The following is a 20,426-nucleotide window of genomic DNA, read 5'->3' on the forward strand; positions in this document are numbered from 1 at the left end:
GCTTGGTCCAGTGAGACAGCAACAGGCTCCAGGGGTAGAGTGGCTATGTAGTAAGAGGGTGAACTAGAGAACAAAGATGACACAGGAACTGCTAATGAAAACAGGGGTGGAGGAGAGGGGAGGGGGCATCCCCTGCTTCTGCCATGGGGTAACACCATCTCCCCCCTGTCACTTCATGGGCCATCACAGGACACTGTCCCTCAGGGGGAAGCTGCTCTCTGGTTGTGGGAGCAGCATTTGCAAGGGATTCAACAGATGAAAGGCCTGTAACCTTCTGATCTAGAGGGAGAGAGGGAGAGGAGAGGCTGGTGCTGGTGCCAAGGGAAAAGTTTCCTACCGCTCGCTGCCCTCCCTCCGCCTTAGCCAGGGGAAAAACCAACAAACACACACACATTCGGAGAGGATAAATCCCAGCAAGCGGTGGGGAGGGCGGGAGGCAGGAAGGGAAGGGACGCCAGCAGCGAGGAGTCTGCATCTTACCAACAAACTGACTGCCTCTCCCCCCTTCACGCACCAGGGAGAGGCCCCTGGGAGCTCGGCTACGGGGTGGTTATTCCTCTCATCCCAGACCTCCCAGAGGCTGCAGGAGCTGAGCAGGACCTGAGGAGACTCCACAGGAGCCGTCTAGGTCTGTGTGCCTTTCTTTTTTGTTCTCAGTGCCGGGATCCTCTCCCCCTCCCTCCCATTCTCCAGCAACAAGGGAAGGGAGGGGAGCAGCATTGCCCAGGGCTGCTCTGAGGGCAGATCTTTGGCAGGTCTCTTTGTTTGGCCCCTGCCCAGGGGAAGAAGATTCAACCTCTTGCCTTTCTGGGACTAGGAGGGGAAATGCAATCAAATTCCCCTGGACAGAGGGTGGGATGGGAGGAAAAAGAATCTCCCCAACGTAAGGCCCTTCTAAGGATGGGCTTGTTTTGACGCAGGCCCTAAGATGAGGACACCTCTGAAATGAGCAGGGCTGAGCTGTCCTTCAACACCAGCCTTGGAGATGCAGAGCAGCCTCTGTATCCTGGGAGAGTAGCCCAGCCCACCCTCGGTCTGCCCAAGGCAGGTGGGGAAAGGCATCCCCCCAAAGCTTCATCTTTGTCTAGGCACAGAAAAACTGAGCCTTGTTTACCAGGGCAGTGTCATGGTGAGGGACGGGGAAGAAAAGGGTGAGTGGGGTCCAGGACAGCCCTCTTAGGGGGTGGAAAATGTTGTGCCAACTTTTATTCCAAAATGTGGGGAGTTCTGCAGTTTCTTAGCATCCCCATAGTGCCTGTGTGAAGCTCCTCTGGTAGGTAGGTGATGAGGCCCCTGTAAGCTGCCATGGCTGCAGAGAAGGTGAATAACATACTATCTGCTACTCGCTACTCACAGGTGAGAATACAAAGCACAGGAAAATATTGGGAGGGAAAGCCCAGGACCTGTCTTGCCCTCTCTTGCCCCCATGACGTGTCTTGCCCACACACACGCAGGTGCAGATAGAGCCAAGGGGATGGGGCTGCTGGAGCCAGTCCCCACCAGCAAGTTACTGTCTCCCTCCTGTAGCAGCCACAGGGGAGGCAGCAGTAGAGGGAGTCAGCTTCTGGATCCAGCTCCTGCATGATGCTGTTCCTCACGGTGCCGGCCTTGGCAGCCCTGTGCTTCCTGCAGCTGCCCCTCAGCAGTGCCCAGGTAAAGAGGCTGAGGGAACCTGCAGGGCCCACTAGAAGGGAATACCAGGGGCTGTGGCACAAAGTCCAGTCACAGGGGGAGGAGCCAAAGCCCACACACATCCCCCCACACCTGAACACAAAAACACCCCCTGCACTATGCAGACTCCTCATTACAGGCACAAATGTGCACACACTCCCCCCTTCATTGCACTGTTATACAGACCCTTCCCTTCCTTTATTGCACACACACAGTCACACTCCCCTCACTACCCAGGTGCTAATGCCTTCCCTGCACCACCTCACACTTCCCCTTCATGCTGCCCACACACTGCACACTCCCCACTCCACACAACACACACAGACACTGCCCACCCTCCCCTGACCTGCACCTCATCTTTGTGCTGTGTGGTGGCTGAATGGTCAGTTCGTCCTGCTACAGCTCAAGCTTGACTGGAGTTGTACCCAGGGGCAGCACCCATTGAGCGAGCTGTGAACAGAAATCTACTCATCAGGGTTGTGGGGGTCAAAGTTAGGCACATGCGATATTAGGCACTTGCAATGTTAGCCACATCCCACCTTTGTATGCCATTGGCTACAGAAATGGGTATGCTTTATCCACACTAGCCTGAGGGGCCCTTGTGCTTAGCTGGCCTGCACACCGCACAAACCTTCCTACACAGACACCTCTTTGCTCTCCTTCCTTGTGCTCCACATCACACATCCCCTGCCCTGAACAGCATGAACTCCGCCTCAGCACACATCACAGCATAAGCACACTCCCTCGCTCCCTTTCTGGACACCTCACACCACACACATCCCTGACACACCTACGTGGGCCACATGTATTGCCACACCCTGGCCCAATATCATACCACATCACAATCCCCTCCATACCCCATAACAAACACACATACATGCCATCACCACACATCACATCACAAACATGCCCTGCCTCACAGAGCACCACATCACAGGCACATCTTCACTTTCTCTGGACACCACATGAGAGGTCTGCCCCATACCACAAACCCTGCACTCTTCTCCCACCCCTCACCACACACATTCCCACACCCTACTCCAATACCACACTATGTCACAGACCCCACAATACTTCACAACAGTTATGCATACATATGCTCTCCTCACAGCCTCTAGGAGCCAGCTGTGTGCCATATTTAGCTACTTGTGCCAGTGGAGCACATCTAGCCAGAATCTGTCCCTTTTGGGCTTCTAAGGAAACCTGATCCAATTAGCAGGGATTTCCATAGGGTGCGTGTAGGGGGCTGGGGGGAGAGAGTACCTCCCAGGTCACAACAGGAAGCACTGTCACCTGGGGGACTTCTACAGACTCTGCTGAAAACTGCCCCTTTCCGGATACATGGGCTTTCTCCCAGGGCTGTCTGAGTAAGCGCCAAGTGCTGAGCACCATTCGGCAGATGCAGAAGCTGCTGTCTACCCAGGAGGCTGCCCAACTGCAGGGGATGAGAAACCTCAAGAAGCAACTCACTGTCCTGCAGAACAGCGTTCACAAACAAGCCACCAAACGCAACGGTAACACCCATCAGGCAGCACATGTGCCTCCCAGTCATTGGCACCACTTGGGACCTGTAAAAACCAGCCACTGGCACCCTGTGGAACCAGTCACTACCAGTCACTGGTGTCACAGGAAACCGGTGACTACTGGCACCCAGTGCCAGCCTAGTCTAGTCTCTACCAACCACAAGTGCCATGCAGAACTGACAACTACCAGCTACAAGTGCCACCTGGGTCGGTAACCAGTAGCCAGCTATGCTATGCTGGTGCCCCGCTGTTACTGGCAACAAACACCACCTGGGACTGTCACTGTGCAATGCTCACCTGACTCCCAGAGTGCTGTGCCAGCAGAGAATTGTGTAGAGTCCTCCCTCAGAGTGAGTGGCATTGGATGCAGTCACTGCAAGGACCAGCAGGGTTACCAGTGAGTGACTTGAGGTCCTGAATTATCTGCCCTGCAGGGAGCTCAGGGGAGCTTAGAGATGGCCTTCATTGCCCTGCCAATATGACTGTCAGGCTTTAAGATAGCAGGCCAGGGCATGGATATTGGAGTCTAGTTGGGTTTTTTCATAGTTTCATAGTTGTTAGGGGATGAAAGGGATCTTAGAGATTATCAGGTCCAGCCCCCCTGCACTTGGGCAGGAAATACTGCTGGGGTCAGATGACCCCAGAAAGATGGGCATCAAGCCATTTTTTGAAGATCGCCAGCGTGGGCGGCTGTACCACTTCTGGGAAGAGCCTGTTCCAAACCCTTGGCACTTGGCTTGTAAACAAGCTTTTCCTTATGTCTAGCCTGAAGTGCTCTTCAATCAATTTTGTTTGTTTGTTTAAATTTTGTCTCAGGCCAAATCGGCCAAATCAGTTCCAAATTCTGTCGCCTGAGCAGAATTCAGTCATTTAAGTCTGTGTAGCACTACCACCGGCAAGTATCCTCCCTCCCAGACTTTTCAGCTTGGGGCTTCAGATACTCTCAAATCCATGGCAGACATCCTACATGCATGCCCCAAGCCTGGAGGCCTAGTTCAGATGTTCCTGAGTCTTAGCTGCCTTTAGCCAAAAGACCAAAGGAGCAAGCTAAGGGAAAGTCCCCCATCTCCATAAGTGTAAAGCATGTAGCCAAGATCCTCCCATTGGGAGGCTATAGTAGACTGTCATGGGGGGGCTGCCTGCAGTCCACCCTTAACTACAAAATACCATTCAAGGTGATCTCAGCCTGGTGATCATAGTATTTCTCCTTGATCTCAGTCAAAAGGCTGAGAAGCAATTGGAGTCTAGGTGTAAGGACTACTGACAAGGGATCCTGGGGAGCCTTCTGCCCCTCTGACTTGGCTGGCCTCTGCATGTGCTGCCCTGACAGCTAGGGCAAGCTTCAAGGCTATGGCAGGAGGGACTCTAGAGCAGGAGCCGCAGGTGTTCTTAGGAAGGATCCTGGTTCTGCTGGGTCTGCAGTATTTGCATTAGTGGTGGGAGAGTGGCACTGTATGGCAGCAGAGGGAGGAGGGGAGGAGGTTTTCTGTGGTCCCTAGCCCAGCTGCCACAGTATCACCCAGGGTGGGTCAGATCTCCTCACAGTAAGCAGGGGGACTCAGATGCCAGGAGGGGCAGCTATTCCAGAAGAGCCTGAGAAGAAATTACCACAAAGCCACCAAAAGCCAGGGACCAGTGGAGCCAAGGAAGAGAGCAGCTCATTCACATGGATAAATAAGGCAGCATCAGATCACTTCCACAGGAGATAATTTCATAGTTAGTAGGGTCGGAAAGGACCTGAGCATACCATCAAGTCTGACCCCCTGCCATGGCAAGAAAGGGTACTGGGGTCAAACGACCCTAGCAAGGTGATTGTCAAGCCTGGTCTTAAAGACCCCCGGGGTAGGAGCCAGCACCACTTCACTTGGAAGTTGGTTCCAGGTCCTAGCCGCCCTGACAGTAAAGTAGCGCCTCCTGATGTCTAATTTGAATTTACCCTCTGCCAGCTTGTGACCGTTATTCCTGGTCACTCCTAGCAGTGCTCGGGGGAACAGTGACTCCTCCAATGCCTGGTGGTCCCCTCTGACTAGTTTGTTTCAGGCCACTAGATCCCCCCTCAGCCTTCTCTTGTGAAGGCTGAACAGGTTCAGGTCCCATAGCTTCTCCTCATAGGGCCTGCCCTGCTGCCTCCTGATCATGCGAGTGATCTTAAATGCATAAAATATTTAAGTGCATACCAATTTTCATCTGAATACATCCAGTCCCTCCAGAAGTTCCCTGACTAGATCCTCCCTGACCCTTGGCCTAGGTGCACCTCCCTGGGGCCTGAGGGGGCCCCGGTGTGGGGGCTGATCTGATCCCTCTTCAGGAAAATGGAGGCAAAGAAATCGTTAAATAGGTTAGCTTTGTTGTCTGGTGTGACGACCAGATTTCCTAGCGTGTCTTGCAGGGGCCCCACATTACCCAGTACCTTCTTTTTGCCCCTATGTATTTAAAAAAGGACTTCTTGTTGTCCTTAATCAGGGAAGCTAGTCCCAGTCCCATCTTCGCCTTGGCCTTCTTGACTGCCCCCCTGGAGCCCCGAGCAACCACAGTATAGTCCTCCCTGGTGATGACCCCTCCCTGCCATTGGGTGTGCGCCTCCCTTTTAGCTAGGAGACATTCCCGGATGCTTTTGGTGAGCCATGGGGGCTTGTGTGCCCACCTGCTCCCTTTGATCCATGTTGGGATTACCTCCCTTTGGGCTTGGAGGATCGTCTCCTTAAGGAGTGACCGTTCTTCTTGGACACCTGGCTCCCCTCCCCTCCAGGACCTCAGTGCCTCCCCGACTATTCTCCTTAGCTCATTGAAGTCTGCCCTCCTGAAATCTAGGGCCGCTGCCTTACTGCATGCCTTTGCCACCCTGCACTGGATGGTGAATTCCAGCAGGCAATGATCGCTGTCGCCCAGGTGGTCGAGCACCCACAGCCCCCTCACCAGGTAGTCACCTGTGGCCAGCACCAGGTCCAACAAGGCGTCTCCCCTGGTGGGGCTGGGCACCTTCTGGGTTAGATGGAGGTCCTGTATTTGGGCTAGGAACCTACGTGAGCAGTCAGACCTCCTCTGACTCTGTGCTACCTGATGAGGATGTGTATTCCTCCTTAATGTAGAGTGCCACACCCCCGCCTTTCCTCCCTGTCCTGTCCCTGCTGTACAGCCTATAGCCCTTGATATTCACCGCCCAGTCATGCGTTGGGTCCCCCTATGGCTCTGCTGCTCCCCATTCAGAGACGGGGGTGGGGGCTCAGGCAGTGATGCCCAAGGTGAGCAGGGCCTGGGTCTTTTCTAACCTACCCCCTTTCTGTGTCTCATCAGACAGCTGCCCTCACCTGGCAGTGCCCATGAATGGCAGGAAGCTGGGCAGGAAAGCCCTGGTGGGGCATGAGGTGCACTTCCTGTGCGATGCTGGCTTTCACCTGGTGGGCTCGGAGACGCGCACCTGCCTGGACAACCGGACCTGGAGTGGGCAGCAGCCCTTCTGCAAAAGTGAAGTGCTGGCCCATGAAGCAGGAGCCACTCAGGGCTTCATGTCTGGGCAGACCTGAGATGGGAGTGGGGCAGACTGGGCTGGGCTCCCTGGTGGGAGTTGTCACAGGGGACAGGCAGGTCCAGGGGCTGGGAACTGATGCCCTTTGTTCAAACTTCCCATCAACCCTGAACCTTCACCCCAAAATGGATTTCACCCTGGCCTGGGCACAGGGCTTTGCCACCTCACAGCATCCCTGAGCCTTCAACTCAAAGCAGATCCCATGCCATCTTGGGTGCCAAGACTTCCTTCTAAACCAGCTTCACCTCACACTGACTGCAAGGCATCACTCCAAAGCAGATTCCGTCTCAAATGAGACCTGAGCCTTCACCCTGCCACAAATTCTCACCAACCCTGCCAAAGGCCTGCGCCCAGACCCATGGCTCCCCTGCAGGGTGGCACACAGCTCAGAGCCAGCTTGGGGGAGGGGTTCAGATCCAGATGTTTACAGGGACCAGTATTTGGAGAGACTGAATAGGAGGGGAGAGGTATCTGCAGTGCTGATCAGACATCACGGTAATAGCACATCAGGTGTTTATAGACTGGATCAGAAGGGGAGGCATCAAAGAGGGCACTAAAAAAACACGTTGCCCCTGTCACCTCTTTTTCTGTATGTTAACATTTCCCCCAGACTCAAAATTGTTGACTGTCTGTAGAAAGTCTCTCTCTCCCCATCAGGTATCAATGACTGTGCTAGCAACCCCTGTGCCAATGGCGGGACCTGTGTAGATGGCATTGAGCGCTACACCTGCCTGTGCCCCAGCGGCTGGTCAGGCAGCAACTGCCAGAGCCCAGTGTATTCCTGTAAGTCTTCAGCAGTCATCCCAGACAGTTCCTGACAGGGCAGCACAGGCCTGGATATTCCCATAGTGTTGCGTTGCTGGATAACCAAGGCGACATCCTGGGAGAGGTGAAGTTGACAGGGCCCAAGGCTTCTTCCCAAGCTCTGTCAATCCCAGCCAAGATCTTTGCCACCCCTTGCCATGTCAGGCTTAGCTCTTCATCTAGCTCTGCTCCCACATTGCCATCCTGACCCATTGCTGCTCCAGCCATACTCTCCCATAACCTTGACCCCAACCTAGCTTTCACTGAAGCTGTCTTCCCATCCTCCTAAGTGGTGGCATCATGTTAGGGACAGACATCTTGGTCCACCCTGGGGAGAGCAGGGCAGAAGGTTTCTGCCCTTGGCCCTCACTAAGGTACCAGAGCAGGAGGCAGGAGGCCATTTGTCTCTGACAACCATGCCTGGGACAATCAGTGTGTTTGGCAAGGCATGTGTTGTGGCTCATGCTGGGACTCTGCACCTCTGAACTCCTCCCCTGACCTGGGCATGGGCTGCAGAGTCCAGTTCAGCCTATGCCCCAACCCTCTAGCATGACGTCAGCCAGGCAAACTCACCACCATCTTTCTCCTGCTGCCGCAGACTGGGTGACGCTCAGCAACTCCTCCTTCAGCCGGCAGCCCCGCTGTGCTGACAACATGCTGGGCTCCCGCCAGTGCAGCTGTGACACAGGCTTCCAGATGAAGGCTGGTGACGTGTGCCAAGGTAAAGAGGCTTCCCCTGTAGCTGCCTGAGCACCCACCTCTCTTACAAGACCCTCTCCCTCATCAACCCTGGCCTGCAAGGCCTCCTCGCTCTGTGGCCTCCTTGCAGGTCCACTCCCTACTGAGGCCCATGAATACTGCTGCAGGCTTTTTGCGTCCATGTGATCTGTGTGACTCTGAAAGCTGGTGTCCCTTGTGCTGAGGGAGGCACCATTGCTCTGGGGCCACCAAGGTGAGCAGCTCCAGTGGTGGCAGGCCCCTGCTGAGTCATGAGGACTGTTTTCCCTGCAAAAAATATCAGCGGTGGGGCAAAGGTTGGGGTGGTCAGAATAGGGAATGTCCAGTTTGTGTGGAGAAAGGAGGAGCCTGAGCCCAATGAAACAATGAGAGACACTGAAGACAGGAGGGTAACCAGGGGGAAATGCCCACCCAATCCCTGCCTCGATCCAGAGAGCAGGATCCCCAGCACCAGTGGGGCCCTGGGGCTCACCTTACCTGCACAGGAAGTGGGATCAGCACTCATGGGTGCCCAAAGGAGTTGGTTTGTCAGAGCCAGGAGGAGCATAGTCATTGTGAGAGAATGCCGGAAGGGAGCCTATTGTGTGGCACTGGGATATGCCAGGGGACCTGGCTGTGGGGCAAAGGCAGAGGGACATTTTTGACACTACGCAGGCCAGGCTAATGAATGCCTGAGCTGGGAGCTGTCCTATTGAAAGTGGTCATTGTGCCATGAGCTGCCATCACTTCTAGCCATCTCCATGCCCTAGTGGTCAGCATTTCTGCTTTGCTTCCAGATGTTGATGAGTGCCAGTTGTTCCAGTCCAGGTGGCAGACCCGTATCTGTGTTCATGACTGTGTCAACCTGCCAGGCTCCTACCGCTGCATCTGCCCCCAGGGCTACCTGCTCAACACAGACTTGAATACCTGCAATGGTAAGAAACCTCCTCTGTGTGTTTGTAGGGAATCTGTCACCCACCAGGAGTGTTTGGGATTTGGCAGAAGAACAGAACTGTCTTCTGTTGTGGCCCCTTGTTGCATGTCAGTGCAAGGTACTCTGACCACCCGGGGCAACAACTGGTTTGACAACTCTGAGAAGGGGAACCCCCAAAGCTCCTAGTGGTTTGGTGCCTCTGACATCAGCCCTGACATAGGCAAGAGTTTCCTCCTGAATCATGGTTACCGTTGCCCACAGCACAGCACCTCCTACTGCCCTGCTGCAACTTGGTGCCGAGGGGAACACCGAGATTCCCAAGGGTCCAGCCCCAGGGAGCCTTCTGACTCTCAGTCCTAGGCCATGGCCTCCTCCTAAGCACTTAGCTCAGCATCATGTTCATTGTGAAGCCTCCGTTGGTGCCCATGTGCCCTGACTTAGCACCACACTTAATCCTGGTGCCATCCTGCTCACAGCCCCTCAGGGACCCAAAATATGCCAGGGTCTGGCAGGATCAAATGACCAATCATGCTCCCCTGCAGGGACTGAACTGACCTGTATGTAACAGCTTGGCCCAACAGGGACTATCCAGATACCCGTGAGGAGCAGCTCCAGGCAGAGCACAGGTGCGACTGGGCCCTGGCTCTGCTGTGTAAAGTTTTTGTTTTTTCAAGGAAAATGTTCCAAGCCAAATCAATTCCAAATCTGTAAGTCATTCACAACCCATAAGTGGCCCTACTACCAGCAAACATCCTCCACCCCCACCTGGGGCTTCAGAAGCTTCCAAATCATTTGGCAGGCATCCTACATGCAGGCCCAAGCCTGGAGGTTTGGGGTTCGGATGCCTTGGAGTTTCGCTTGCCCTCAGCCATATGACCACAGAAGCAAGCTACAGAGGAGTCTCCCATTTCCATAAAGTGGGCATAAAGCCAGGATCTTCCCACTGGAAATGAAAATGGGAGGTTAACTATAGATTACCTCTGAGAGTACTACCCCATACCAGAAAAGCAGTTACCTCCAGTAACTAGGAAAACCGCCTTAGTAGTCACGGTATTTCCTCTGCCAGTAAAGTCCCCACCATGCTCAGTCCAGGCTCTGGGTTCTGTTTGCTTTGCCAGATGTGGATGAATGCACCAACAGCCAGCACAACTGCAGCCGCGGTGAGATCTGCGTGAATGTCTTTGGAGGGTTCCGATGTGTGCGCCCTGAGTGCCCCAAGCCTCGGCACAACACCAGCTACGTCAAGACCTCTGCCTTGTAAGTGCTTCTCTGCATGCAGCCAGTGATCACCCACAGAAGCACCCAGCCTTCACACGCTCTGTGTTGCAGGCTGAGGGGGGGCTCAGAGCTCCCCTGCATCACTCCCTACAGCCTGCCCGGCTTGTAGAACCTGGAACAGGTGCAGCAGTGCTCTCCTGAGGGGTCTCTACAGTGCCTCCTGTTGGGAAAGGCCAGGTGCTCCCAGCCATCTCTCCTACCCTGGACTGCCTGCAAGTAGCAGACATAAGCAGTACTGGTGCTGGTACAGCTGGCTTACCTCTTAAACATGGCAGACCCCCTATATTTATCACCTCTGGGGACAAAGAGAAGAATCCCAGCTACTCCCTGCACAAAGCTCTCACACACAGGGCAGCCAGGTACCTTCAGCCACAGCAACTTGTAGCAAAGTACAGAGCAATGTAAAGTCTCTCAGGCTGCAGCAGAAAGTGCCTGAGGCACCGACAGCCAGCCAGCCCAAAGTCCACATGGTTCTATGCCACCCGTATTGCCTCCATCCCATGGTCCTGCACCAGGATCCCTCAATGCCTTGCTGTAACACTGAAATAGCCTTGAAGCAGGGGAAAGCATCCCCTACTGAATTGACCCCAGTATGGCAGCAACCCTCGTGTCCTGCTACAGCATTGGTTCAACACCAGCTTTAGGGAAAGAGTGTCCTCAAGAGGGCAAAGACAGACAAGGTTCTTTGGGTAAATCTGATATCTTTTATTAGACCAACTCAAATAGCTGGAAAAATTCTTCTTAGCAAGGCTTTTGGGTATACCCTTCGTCAGGCTGAGGAAGCATCTGCAGTTGGTGTGTGTGCTCTTCCTGAATGGAATGAATAGTAAAGAAACCAGAGGCTGGTATGCATGCAAGAAAGGCAGTCAGTGAAGATGTAAACTGAAGAGTCAGTGGGTAGGAGATAGGTCCGGGGCTGGAGGGAGTGGGGGTGGGAAAGGAGGATCAATGCAGCTGGTAAATAGTTGAGAGGAACCTGGGGAATCAGATGTTAGGCAGGTTATAATGTGCCATAAATCCAACGCCAGCTTGTATCAGAATAAGTCCAACCAGTACAGAGAGAAGCTTGAGGGTCCTGGGGCATACCTTCCGCTGATGCTACTAGAGGTGGGCCCTGCCCAGCCAGTCATCCACGGCTCTGCTTTCCTTTGCCAATAAACCCTCTGCTTCCATTCTGCCTCCATCTTTGGCCTGCCTGGCAGACAAGGGCCCCTGAAGTAAAGTCATGTACCAGGCCTGGTAGCTGCATTGTGTAACCCATCAATGGATCAATCATAGTACAAGAGTCTCTATGTTTGCACTTTCTAGCCCACCGAGAACACTCAGTCATGCTCTGGCAAGGGCATCTAGCTAATGGGGCTATGCCAAGCAAAGCCCCACTGTAAGCACTGGTCAGGCAGTAGTGTTTTCACCTCAGCTTTCCTGAGTCTTTATCAAATGTCAATAAGCCACTGAGCCCCCGGGGTGCAGCCACCTGAACATTAGACTGCAAAGCAGGACGAGGTGCTGGCATTTCCTAAACATCCAGTCTGTTTGTGCAGCTCCTTCAGCTGAAATTCAATATCAAAACCAAACAGCCCTTCATTTTACTGTCCTTAGGCAGCCTAGCTGTAAGTGGGAAGCTGGGGAGTCAAAGCAGCTGGACTTTGTCCCACTGGTGAGCTTTAACCATATTCGCTCAATGGGCTGTTAGTCTGAGAAGCCCTCTGGCCTATCTGTAGTCCCAGATTATTTAGCACTCACCAAAGCTGCCCCAGAGGAGTGCTATTGGGCTACTGTCACCCCACTGGTTAGCTTAGGGAAGGGAAAGAATAACATCAGCTCCTCTCTGTGATAGATGAATTCTCTCCATCTGTAGACCCAGGACAAGCCCTCTTTTAACTGCATCAGGGAGCTCTTTCCCTTTCTTACTGAGTTCTGACCTTGTGTCTAGATGGAGTTTATTCCTCTATTGCAGCTGAAGTGGGAGATGAGCACAGATCACAGTTTCTGGCAACAAGCTGCCTCTGGTCCCTACATGTGAACCCTCTTGTCATCTTCTCAGCAGGGATGAAGGGAAAAAGCAGGTCGTCATTCCAGGATCTCTTTGGGCTCCATATTTTGTCATTTGAGACCAAATTCTGCTCTCCATTGTATCAGTGTAATTCTAGAGTCATGGCACTCATAGGAATGGGGTTCTGCTGGGAGCGCGCTACTAGCCTAGCTGAGAGTGGGATGTGCCAACAATGCCAGAAATCTTTGGATGATTTTTAAAATGGCCAGTGCCTTTGGGTTCCATGCTTTGTGGGTCCCTAATTTGAGAGAGTAGGTCTGGGTTATCACCAGTGCCCAGTTCCCTTTTATGTAACTAAAAAAGCAGCTGGACTTTCACAAGAGCTGGTGAAGCTGGGAGGACTGGAAATCTGGCTCTGAGCTCTTGGGAAAACTCAGTCCCCAGAACATGATTTTCAGGTTTTCTGAGCACCATTGCCTGCAGCTGCAGCTGAGAGAAACTCTGCACCTCTATGAGTCAGATTAGTCACCCACAGAACAGAGGCACCCAAAACAACAGACACTGGGAAGATACAAGGGTACTGGGTTCAGGTGCTGTTCTGCATATGTGAAGGAGAGTGGGAGTCCTGCTAAAAGGCACCATGTTGTGGCAGAGATGCATCCTTGAAATCTGTTGGGATTTTCCTAGGCCAGCTTTGTTCAGAGCATGTCTCTTAGGCTTTCAGCTCAGCCGGGTTACTCGGGGTGTGAGAAGAATTCAGCTGAAAAGAAAGGTAGCTGGATGTCCATTCATTGCACTGTAAGACTTGGCTGAGTGACTTGAACATAAGACCCCCAGGAGGCCGGTGACTTTGTTATAGAACCTCACGTCCTTAAGAAGTGACAGACAGTCCCTGCTCAGGGCAGCCAATAACTGGAGCAGGAGGGAGCTCAGCAGACCAGCACAGGAGAGCTGGCTGGAGCCATGTGTGTATTTGTGCAAATGGGGGTAGAAAGGGGGAGCTCAGGGCTGGGATAACAGGAGGATCGCAAGTCAGGATTGTGGAGCACTGACATAAATTCTGTGAGAGAAGCCCGGGGCTGGGGTAGCAAGGAGATGTGGGCATTGACCTAGTTGTGGGCATTTTAGACCTGGGGTAGAATAGCAGGTGACTGCAGCTTGGGATTGAAGGGCCCCAACAGTGCTAGATGTCATGGGGTACAGTGAAGGCTCTAGTTTGAGACTGGGGTGCTTTAGCAAGGCTGTGGGGGAGGTTTGTCCAGCCCTGGCTCATGCTGTTAACGCTTTAATGAGCTCAAGTACTAAATAATTGTACTTTTCAAGTAAAACTCTCCTGGAGAGAGAACTGAGCCCACCTGCCCCCTCTGCCATGCCCCGTCTCACCAGGCTCTCCCTGCTGTCCTTTCCCAGCCAGTGTGAGCGGAACCCCTGCCCCATGGACAGCAAGGCCTGCCGCACTGCCGCCAACTCCATCTCCTTCCACTACCTGCCTCTCCAGTCCAACCGCACTGTGCCCAGGGTCCTCTTCAAGATGTCCACCACTCGCTTTGTGGGCGACAGCCTGAGATTTGCCATCACAGGTGGGAGAGGCCACAGCACCTTTGCCGTACAGCGGTCTGACCGGCAGACTGGTGAGCTCATCCTGACCAGCCCAGTGGCAGGGCCAGCTGTCCTGGAAGTGGAGCTAGAAATGAGTGAGTTTGCCCGGAGGGTCCTTCTTGGGAAGCACATCTTCAGGGTCATGACCTTCATCTCCCAGTATGAGTTCTGAGCCCTCCTGCCCGACTAGCTAGTGAGGGTAGGAGGAGGACTGGACATCCACCTCAGAGCACAGATGGGGGCCTCGCTGCTATCCACCCAAGCTGGCAGCTCCAGCCCGACATCGGTAGAGGGGATGCTAACTTTCTACCACATTTCTCGGTAGGACACAACTCACTGGAGATCCTGGTTCTTTGCCTGCCAAAGACCTCACTCTAAAGCTTGCTAACTTCCTGCTCATGTCTAGTGGTAATGTTTACATGTAATTGCTTTGTGGAACAGTTCATGGGGGCTGACGGAAACAGCCCCATCTGTTTTTGAGAGAGAAATGGGAACAGCCAGGGACAAAGAAAGTGAAAAAGGGCCCTACTTGGGCAACCATACTGGCCCAGAGGTAAACCTGCTGCTGACATCTGAACCTGCAGGGTCATCACATTTCAGACAGGAGCTGCCCTTACATACCAATGCTCCAGGTATTCGCCTGCACTTACTTACACACACACACACACACGCACACGCACACACACACGCACACACACAGCATTTAGGTAAAAAAGCACCTACCCAGCAGGAGCACATGGAGGGTACAGGGACAGCGACAGCAGGATGCATATGGAGCATGGTTTTTGCTTTGTATCCATAGAAACAAGTAATAAAATGAGCGTGTCTTCAAGAAGCCCATTCTAGTAATTTCTTCCCAGCCCCTGGCCAGGAACCAGAGCTACTTCCTACCAGACTGGAAGGGAGGAAGAGAGCATCCATCTGAGGTAACACATTTCAGCGGTGGGGACTGCCCAGGAGTGCTTCCTCTCTACCCGTTGACTGACAGCCTAGGGTGCTGCTAGGCTCAGCACACTGTAATGGGCCATTTCCCTGTGCCAGGGAGTTCTCATTAACACCAGCCCAGCCCCTCCCAGGTAACTCAGTGGACCAGGCAAAGCAATTCTAAGCCAGGCTTTGGTACCAATTTGGGGTTCCCGTCCCTGCACCTTGATTTCCTAGTGGCAATCATGAGTCTGACCTGCTTTGCTAAGTGCCTTGAGATCCTTAAAGTGCTTGAGGAGATCTGGCTGAGACTATCCTAAAGAATCCTGCCTGCCAAACTCCCTCAGACATTACGACTGATAGGAACACAGTGTCCTCGAGGTGGCATGCCAGAAATGCCCAGACTTTCCTCTCCCTGTCAATCAGGCAAATATTTCTTGCCTGCAGAACCTGCAGCAGAAGGAAAATAACAGGAGAGCTGACTGTGAGTGTGTATGAGTGAGATAGACAGACAGAGAGAATGGGTTTTGTGTCACAAGCATGTGTGTTTGCATCTCCTCCATTGAAGCAGCTTCTGCAGTCTCAGGATCCCTTGCAAAGGGGAATCCTTTCCTGCCCTGGTATTTGCTCAGCAACAGAGAATCTGGTGTGATTGGCAAGCCTGGACCCACCAGATGCACAATATCATCAATCACAATTTTCCAACTTTACCAGCTGCTCTGGTTGAGTCTGGCCTGGAAGGGATGGCTGAAGAGACTAAGCTATGATTCTCAACCAAGGTGCCATCGCACTCTGGAGTGCCTTCAGATCCACTGTGGAGTTAATTGTTTACTCCAACCTAATTGCTCTGCAGGTTTAGAGGCTGAGAGATATTTACTGCAGAGCTAATTAGTCTACTCCATAGTAAACATCTCAAATCAGTCTGTGAACCAGAGGGAAGGTAGCATCTGGCTATGTCTAGCAGCCTTCCTCCTACTGCTGGCAGTTCAGCTGCAGGCCCCTTTCCCAGTGCTCCCTACTGGACTGGTCCCTTGGGGGACTGGCTTCTTACCCCAAACAGCTCAAGGTCCCTGATTCAAATTCTGGTGCAGACCAAAAGGGCAACCATGGGGCCTGCGCCGCAGCAGGGCTGGATCACTCAAAGTGAATCACTCTGGCTTCACAAGCCCTACAACTGTGAGACTTAGAAGATGTTGTGCAGTGCCCCCAGCCAGGTGATCCCTCAGAAGAGGGCATGATCCCACAAGATGAGGAAGGGGGAGCCACCCTTGTGCTTTCTGTTGCTTCCCAGTGCCCTGCTGAGTGCTGAGCTTCTCTCACCACATTCTCCCACCCATCGTAGGGACTCCATCCCTGCCCACCCCCCAACCACCATCACACAGCAGCCTTGCTAAGGCATACAGGGGTCTGGTGTGGGCTGAGGCAAGCAGTGCTAAGGAGCAGGGAGCTGCAGCCAGAAGGGCCTGCCCTGGGAGCCCTCTACCCAGGGATTATGTCTTACTCTGGAAAGAGAGTGTAGCTCCTGCAGATCCTCAGTTTCTGAGCACTGACTGCCACCCTGGAAAAGCTCTGGGGCCTACACCCACCAGGATGGCTGGGAGCATAAAGGGTCTTGCAAGTGGATTTCTCAGCACAGACTCCAGACATTCCAGCTCCGTGAATGGGAGGTGACTGTGTGCCCTCCCCTCATTCCTCAGGAGAGCTGGGAGCTGCAGGGGGTGACTGTGAGCAGATGAGTAATGGCAAAGCTCTTTGCAGAGAGCAGGAAGCCTGGGGCATTGCACCAGTGCAGGAATGCAGCCCAGCCCCCAGCTCCCTTCTCAAAGGAGGGCTAATTCCCTCTGAGCCAAAGATGCTCCTTGCATCTGGAGGGTGAGAGCTCCTAATGACACCAAGAATCCCCTCTGCCTCCCAAACATGTGCACAAGCCCCTTAATCCAGCTCTCCTCAGCCAAGCTATAGGCCAAGCCCCAGAAGAGCTGGCCATACTCCACACAAGGCCCAAGCAGGGCCTGGCCCATCTTGCACTTGGATCTCATTTGTAGGCTGTGCCAAGGAGAGACGAGATGACCCACCTGCTCTCTGTGACGGGTCCTGCTGAGCTGAGCGCACACTGACGTAGGAGGGGAGCAGAGGCAGTGACCAGTGCATGGCCAGGGCCAGCAGCTCCCCTCCAGAACCACTCCAGCTAGAGCAGTTTGTTTCAGGAGTCTTACATCTCTGTCCGAGGAGTTTTCTCTCATCCCCTCTCTGTCCTTCTCTTCAGGGTCAGAAGACCAAGAGCTTCAGGGTGCCAGCAGACTCCATATGAAGCATATTTTGGACATTACAGATGTTTTTGTCCCTCTCCCAGGACTCAGTACAACCCATGAATTGTCCTTACATCACTCTTCTGAAAAGGAGGGTATATGGTTCCCATTGTACAGATGGGAAAACTAAAGCACTGGGATGAGAGGAAGTCATTTCCCTGAGACTGGAGGGAAAATCAGTGGCAGAGCTGGGCTTGATAATAACTCCTGGCTCTTAGCCCTGGGCTTAGTTCACTGGGATGGGGACTTTAGGAAGTAGCCCAGGCCCTGGCAGCAAGTAGTATGTTGGCAAACAGCTAATGCCCTGCTGGGATGCACAGAGAACTCCTCTCTGCCCTGGGTAAGAGGCATGATCAGCCAGAAGCCACTTCCTCATAGTGGGGAGCTCTCCCAGCAATGGCTCATGTCACTGGCAGAAACCAACTGCTCTGGTGGGCCAAACCACAGCTCCGCTACTTTGGAGATGAAAGCCAAAAAGCAGCCATTTCATTCATACCCCTGCTGCAAACAGGTGGGAGGATGCCAAGGGAGCCCAGGGCCAGTGACAGCTCAGTGCCAAGTGAGAACCCAGTGCTAGGGAGAAATCTGGTGTCCATAGCCCCTTACCCCAGCCCCACAATCTGGCCCGTATGAATGCTCCTCAGGTTCTGTTTGCTCCCAGATTGCCCATAAGTCAGACACCCTGAGCAGAGTACTAGAGAAAGTGCTGGGACCTCCAAGGTCCAGGTACTGGCAGCACAAGTAGGAATGTACTCCCATGTGCCAGAGCCCCACTCTGCCCCACTCTGGGACAGAGCTCACAGTAGTGCATGTGGGTTTGGGAGAATCTCAGCTCACATTGTTCTTAAAAAAGGAAGTTTCCAGGACTTCCGGAAAGACACTGCAAAATGGGAAGCAAGCAGGACCTGAAAGTTTGGATCACAAATGCTAAGGCAGAGAGGAAGATCTCCCCTCATCCAGTCTTGATATTTAACATTTTTGAGCATTTGGATAAATACAGCCCAGATCCTACTTCCTCCCTGCTCCATATGAACCTCCTCTTCCCCCCTTCCTCTCTGTTCTCCCTCCTCAGAGCTTTTCAACCTTCCTCCATGCCCATCTTCTGAAGGTAAAACCCTAGGACTGGACAGGAGGTCCAAGGCTCCCTCCCTGCAGCAACAGCCATAGCATTTCTCTTGCACTAGCTCATCCCCAAGGGACACTGTTGTGAAGGAGGAGGTTGAAGCCCAGTCCAAGGGGTTCTTGTAGCACAGGAAGAACTGATGCAGTGATTCTTAAGCAGGGAGCTGTGGCACCCTGGGATGCCTTGAGATCCTTTTAAGGGTGCTGTGGGGTGCTACACAATGTCAGCACTGTTAGGCATGCAAACACAATACACAAGGTAAACCCTGAGATTTCCAAAAGGAATCCACAGTGTTAAAAACATTTCAACTTGTGGCTTTTCTGACTTCTTTGCAAGAAAAAATTGTTCTACTATTTTCCCATAGTCAAAAAAATGAGTGAAAAACAAAGAGCTGGCATTTTCCAAGGGGGTCTTGAATCTAACAAGGGGTGTCTCGCGTCTAAAAACGTGGAGAACCACTGGTCTAGTGGCATCCAACTTCTAGGGACAACAGTGAAGCTTCTTTTAAGGTTTCTTTCATCCTGCTCTGACACTGCCACCCTCATGCTGGAACAGCCCTGCCCTTGCTGGCGAGTCACCGTTATTAACTGCTCTGGTGGGGGGCAGAGCTGGCTCCCCCATGCAGGCCCTGCGATAAAGTGATCACCCACAAGGGCAATGAGCGAGGAGGTGGCATGTGTCAGAGTCACAGTAGATCTGTCTGCTGCCATCAGCCCCTTCTGACAGGAGGATGGAGAAACCAGGATTGTTGAGGTGTCCCCTGGGGACTCTGTAGGTGCCCCACAGCACACAGGCCCTGAGAAAAGCTGAAGGTGAAGGGGTGAGGAAGGCTTCTGGGGACAGAGGTAAAAGCCAGATTCATTGAGAAACTGCCCCAGCCCTCCTCCCCCTCACCTACACCTCTAGCTACTCTGCACTTGGCTCCAGCTTCTCCCAGGGCTCGTTGTCTTTTCTCCATGCCCTCCACTCCTGGCTGGAGCCCCGTCAGCAGCCTCACTTGCACCCACGCTGACCTCGTTCATTCCTGCGCCCTGCACACAAAGCAGCTCCTGTGCACAGAGAGACAAGATGCCCACCGGGGGGGAGCCAGCCACAAAAGCCTCCTTATGTCACACAGCAGCCAGGTGCCCGGGGTAAGCAAGCTGAGCCAGTGCTCCCTTGCCAGGGGCTGAGTGCCGCCTCCAGGGCTTAGCACAGTTTATTTGCTGAAGGAGACCAGCAAAGCCAGAGGAACGGATGCTCTGTTTGCAGTCAAGGTCCACACCAGCAGAGCCAGCAGCTCCCCTCTCTACATGGCTCACAGTGACCTACAGCATAATGCTGCAGCCTCTACAGCTCCTTCACTTTGCACAAAACTAGCCAGGTCGACTTCGCTTTCTGTTCCTTGTCCTCTCACTTCCTGTGACTGGGACACAGTTACATCCCCCGCTACCAGCCCCAGAGAGAAAGGAGTGCTGGCAAGCACTGCCATTTTGACCAAAGTGCATTCCAGGATTCAACCCCCAATGTTATTAGATTCCCTGAAACATCCCCACTTTTATGTCATATTAAGTTCTTTCTATTGGGTTCCTGGATTGTGAGACTCTAAGGTTCATGTTTTCCAGCTTCTTTTACAAGGGTGGGAGTTAAAAACACTCCCTTTTAATAATGGAAGCTGAAATTCTCCGATGATCACAGGACTCCAGGAGCTGAGGCTTTACCAAATCAGCAAATACCATGAGACTCACAACAAAACAGCAGGAGGCTTCAAGATGATGAGTTGAGTGAGAACAATTTTGCCTCATTCAGTGCATCTAGTTCATTAACTTGCACATCTACACATTCAGTAGCTTACACTACTGCGCAGTAGTGCTGTTGCCAAGTTTTTTTGTGGTGCTTACTGTGCTGTAGCCTAATAACACTGTACAACAGCATATTATTACAGTTTTTAACCAGCACGCTGTTGTGCAGTGTTATTAGGTTATTGCGCAGCGTTTCATGTAGTCATGCCCATTTGGGCTTAAAATCTGATTTAAATCTGCCCTA

At 53.0% G+C, this 20,426-nt stretch overlaps 1 protein-coding gene across 3 annotated transcripts; it reads left to right on the top strand.

Moving 5' to 3' along the window:
- Positions 1-456: 456 nt before the first annotated feature.
- On the top strand, positions 457-14,864 carry LOC149857443 (fibulin-7-like). 3 transcript variants are annotated; one of them, XM_090063427.1, is made up of 9 exons: positions 457-628; positions 1,528-1,653; positions 3,029-3,185; positions 6,489-6,659; positions 7,378-7,503; positions 8,123-8,245; positions 9,039-9,176; positions 10,294-10,432; positions 13,857-14,864. In XM_090063427.1, the coding sequence occupies exons 2-9, from the start codon at positions 1,582-1,584 to the stop codon at positions 14,215-14,217; spliced, it is 1,287 nt and encodes a 428-aa protein (XP_089919553.1). In that variant the 5' UTR covers positions 457-628; positions 1,528-1,581; the 3' UTR covers positions 14,218-14,864. The 3 variants fall into 3 exon arrangements, with proteins under 3 accessions (XP_089919553.1, XP_089919554.1, XP_089919555.1); XM_090063428.1 differs by having other exon boundaries at positions 1,531-1,653; XM_090063429.1 differs by lacking the exon at positions 7,378-7,503.
- The last annotated feature ends 5,562 nt before the right edge of the window (positions 14,865-20,426 follow it).

This window comes from Crocodylus siamensis, chromosome 9 (assembly GCF_052110815.1).
Source record: "Crocodylus siamensis isolate JL-2025a chromosome 9, ASM5211081v1, whole genome shotgun sequence".
Lineage (NCBI taxonomy): Eukaryota > Metazoa > Chordata > Crocodylia > Crocodylidae > Crocodylus > Crocodylus siamensis.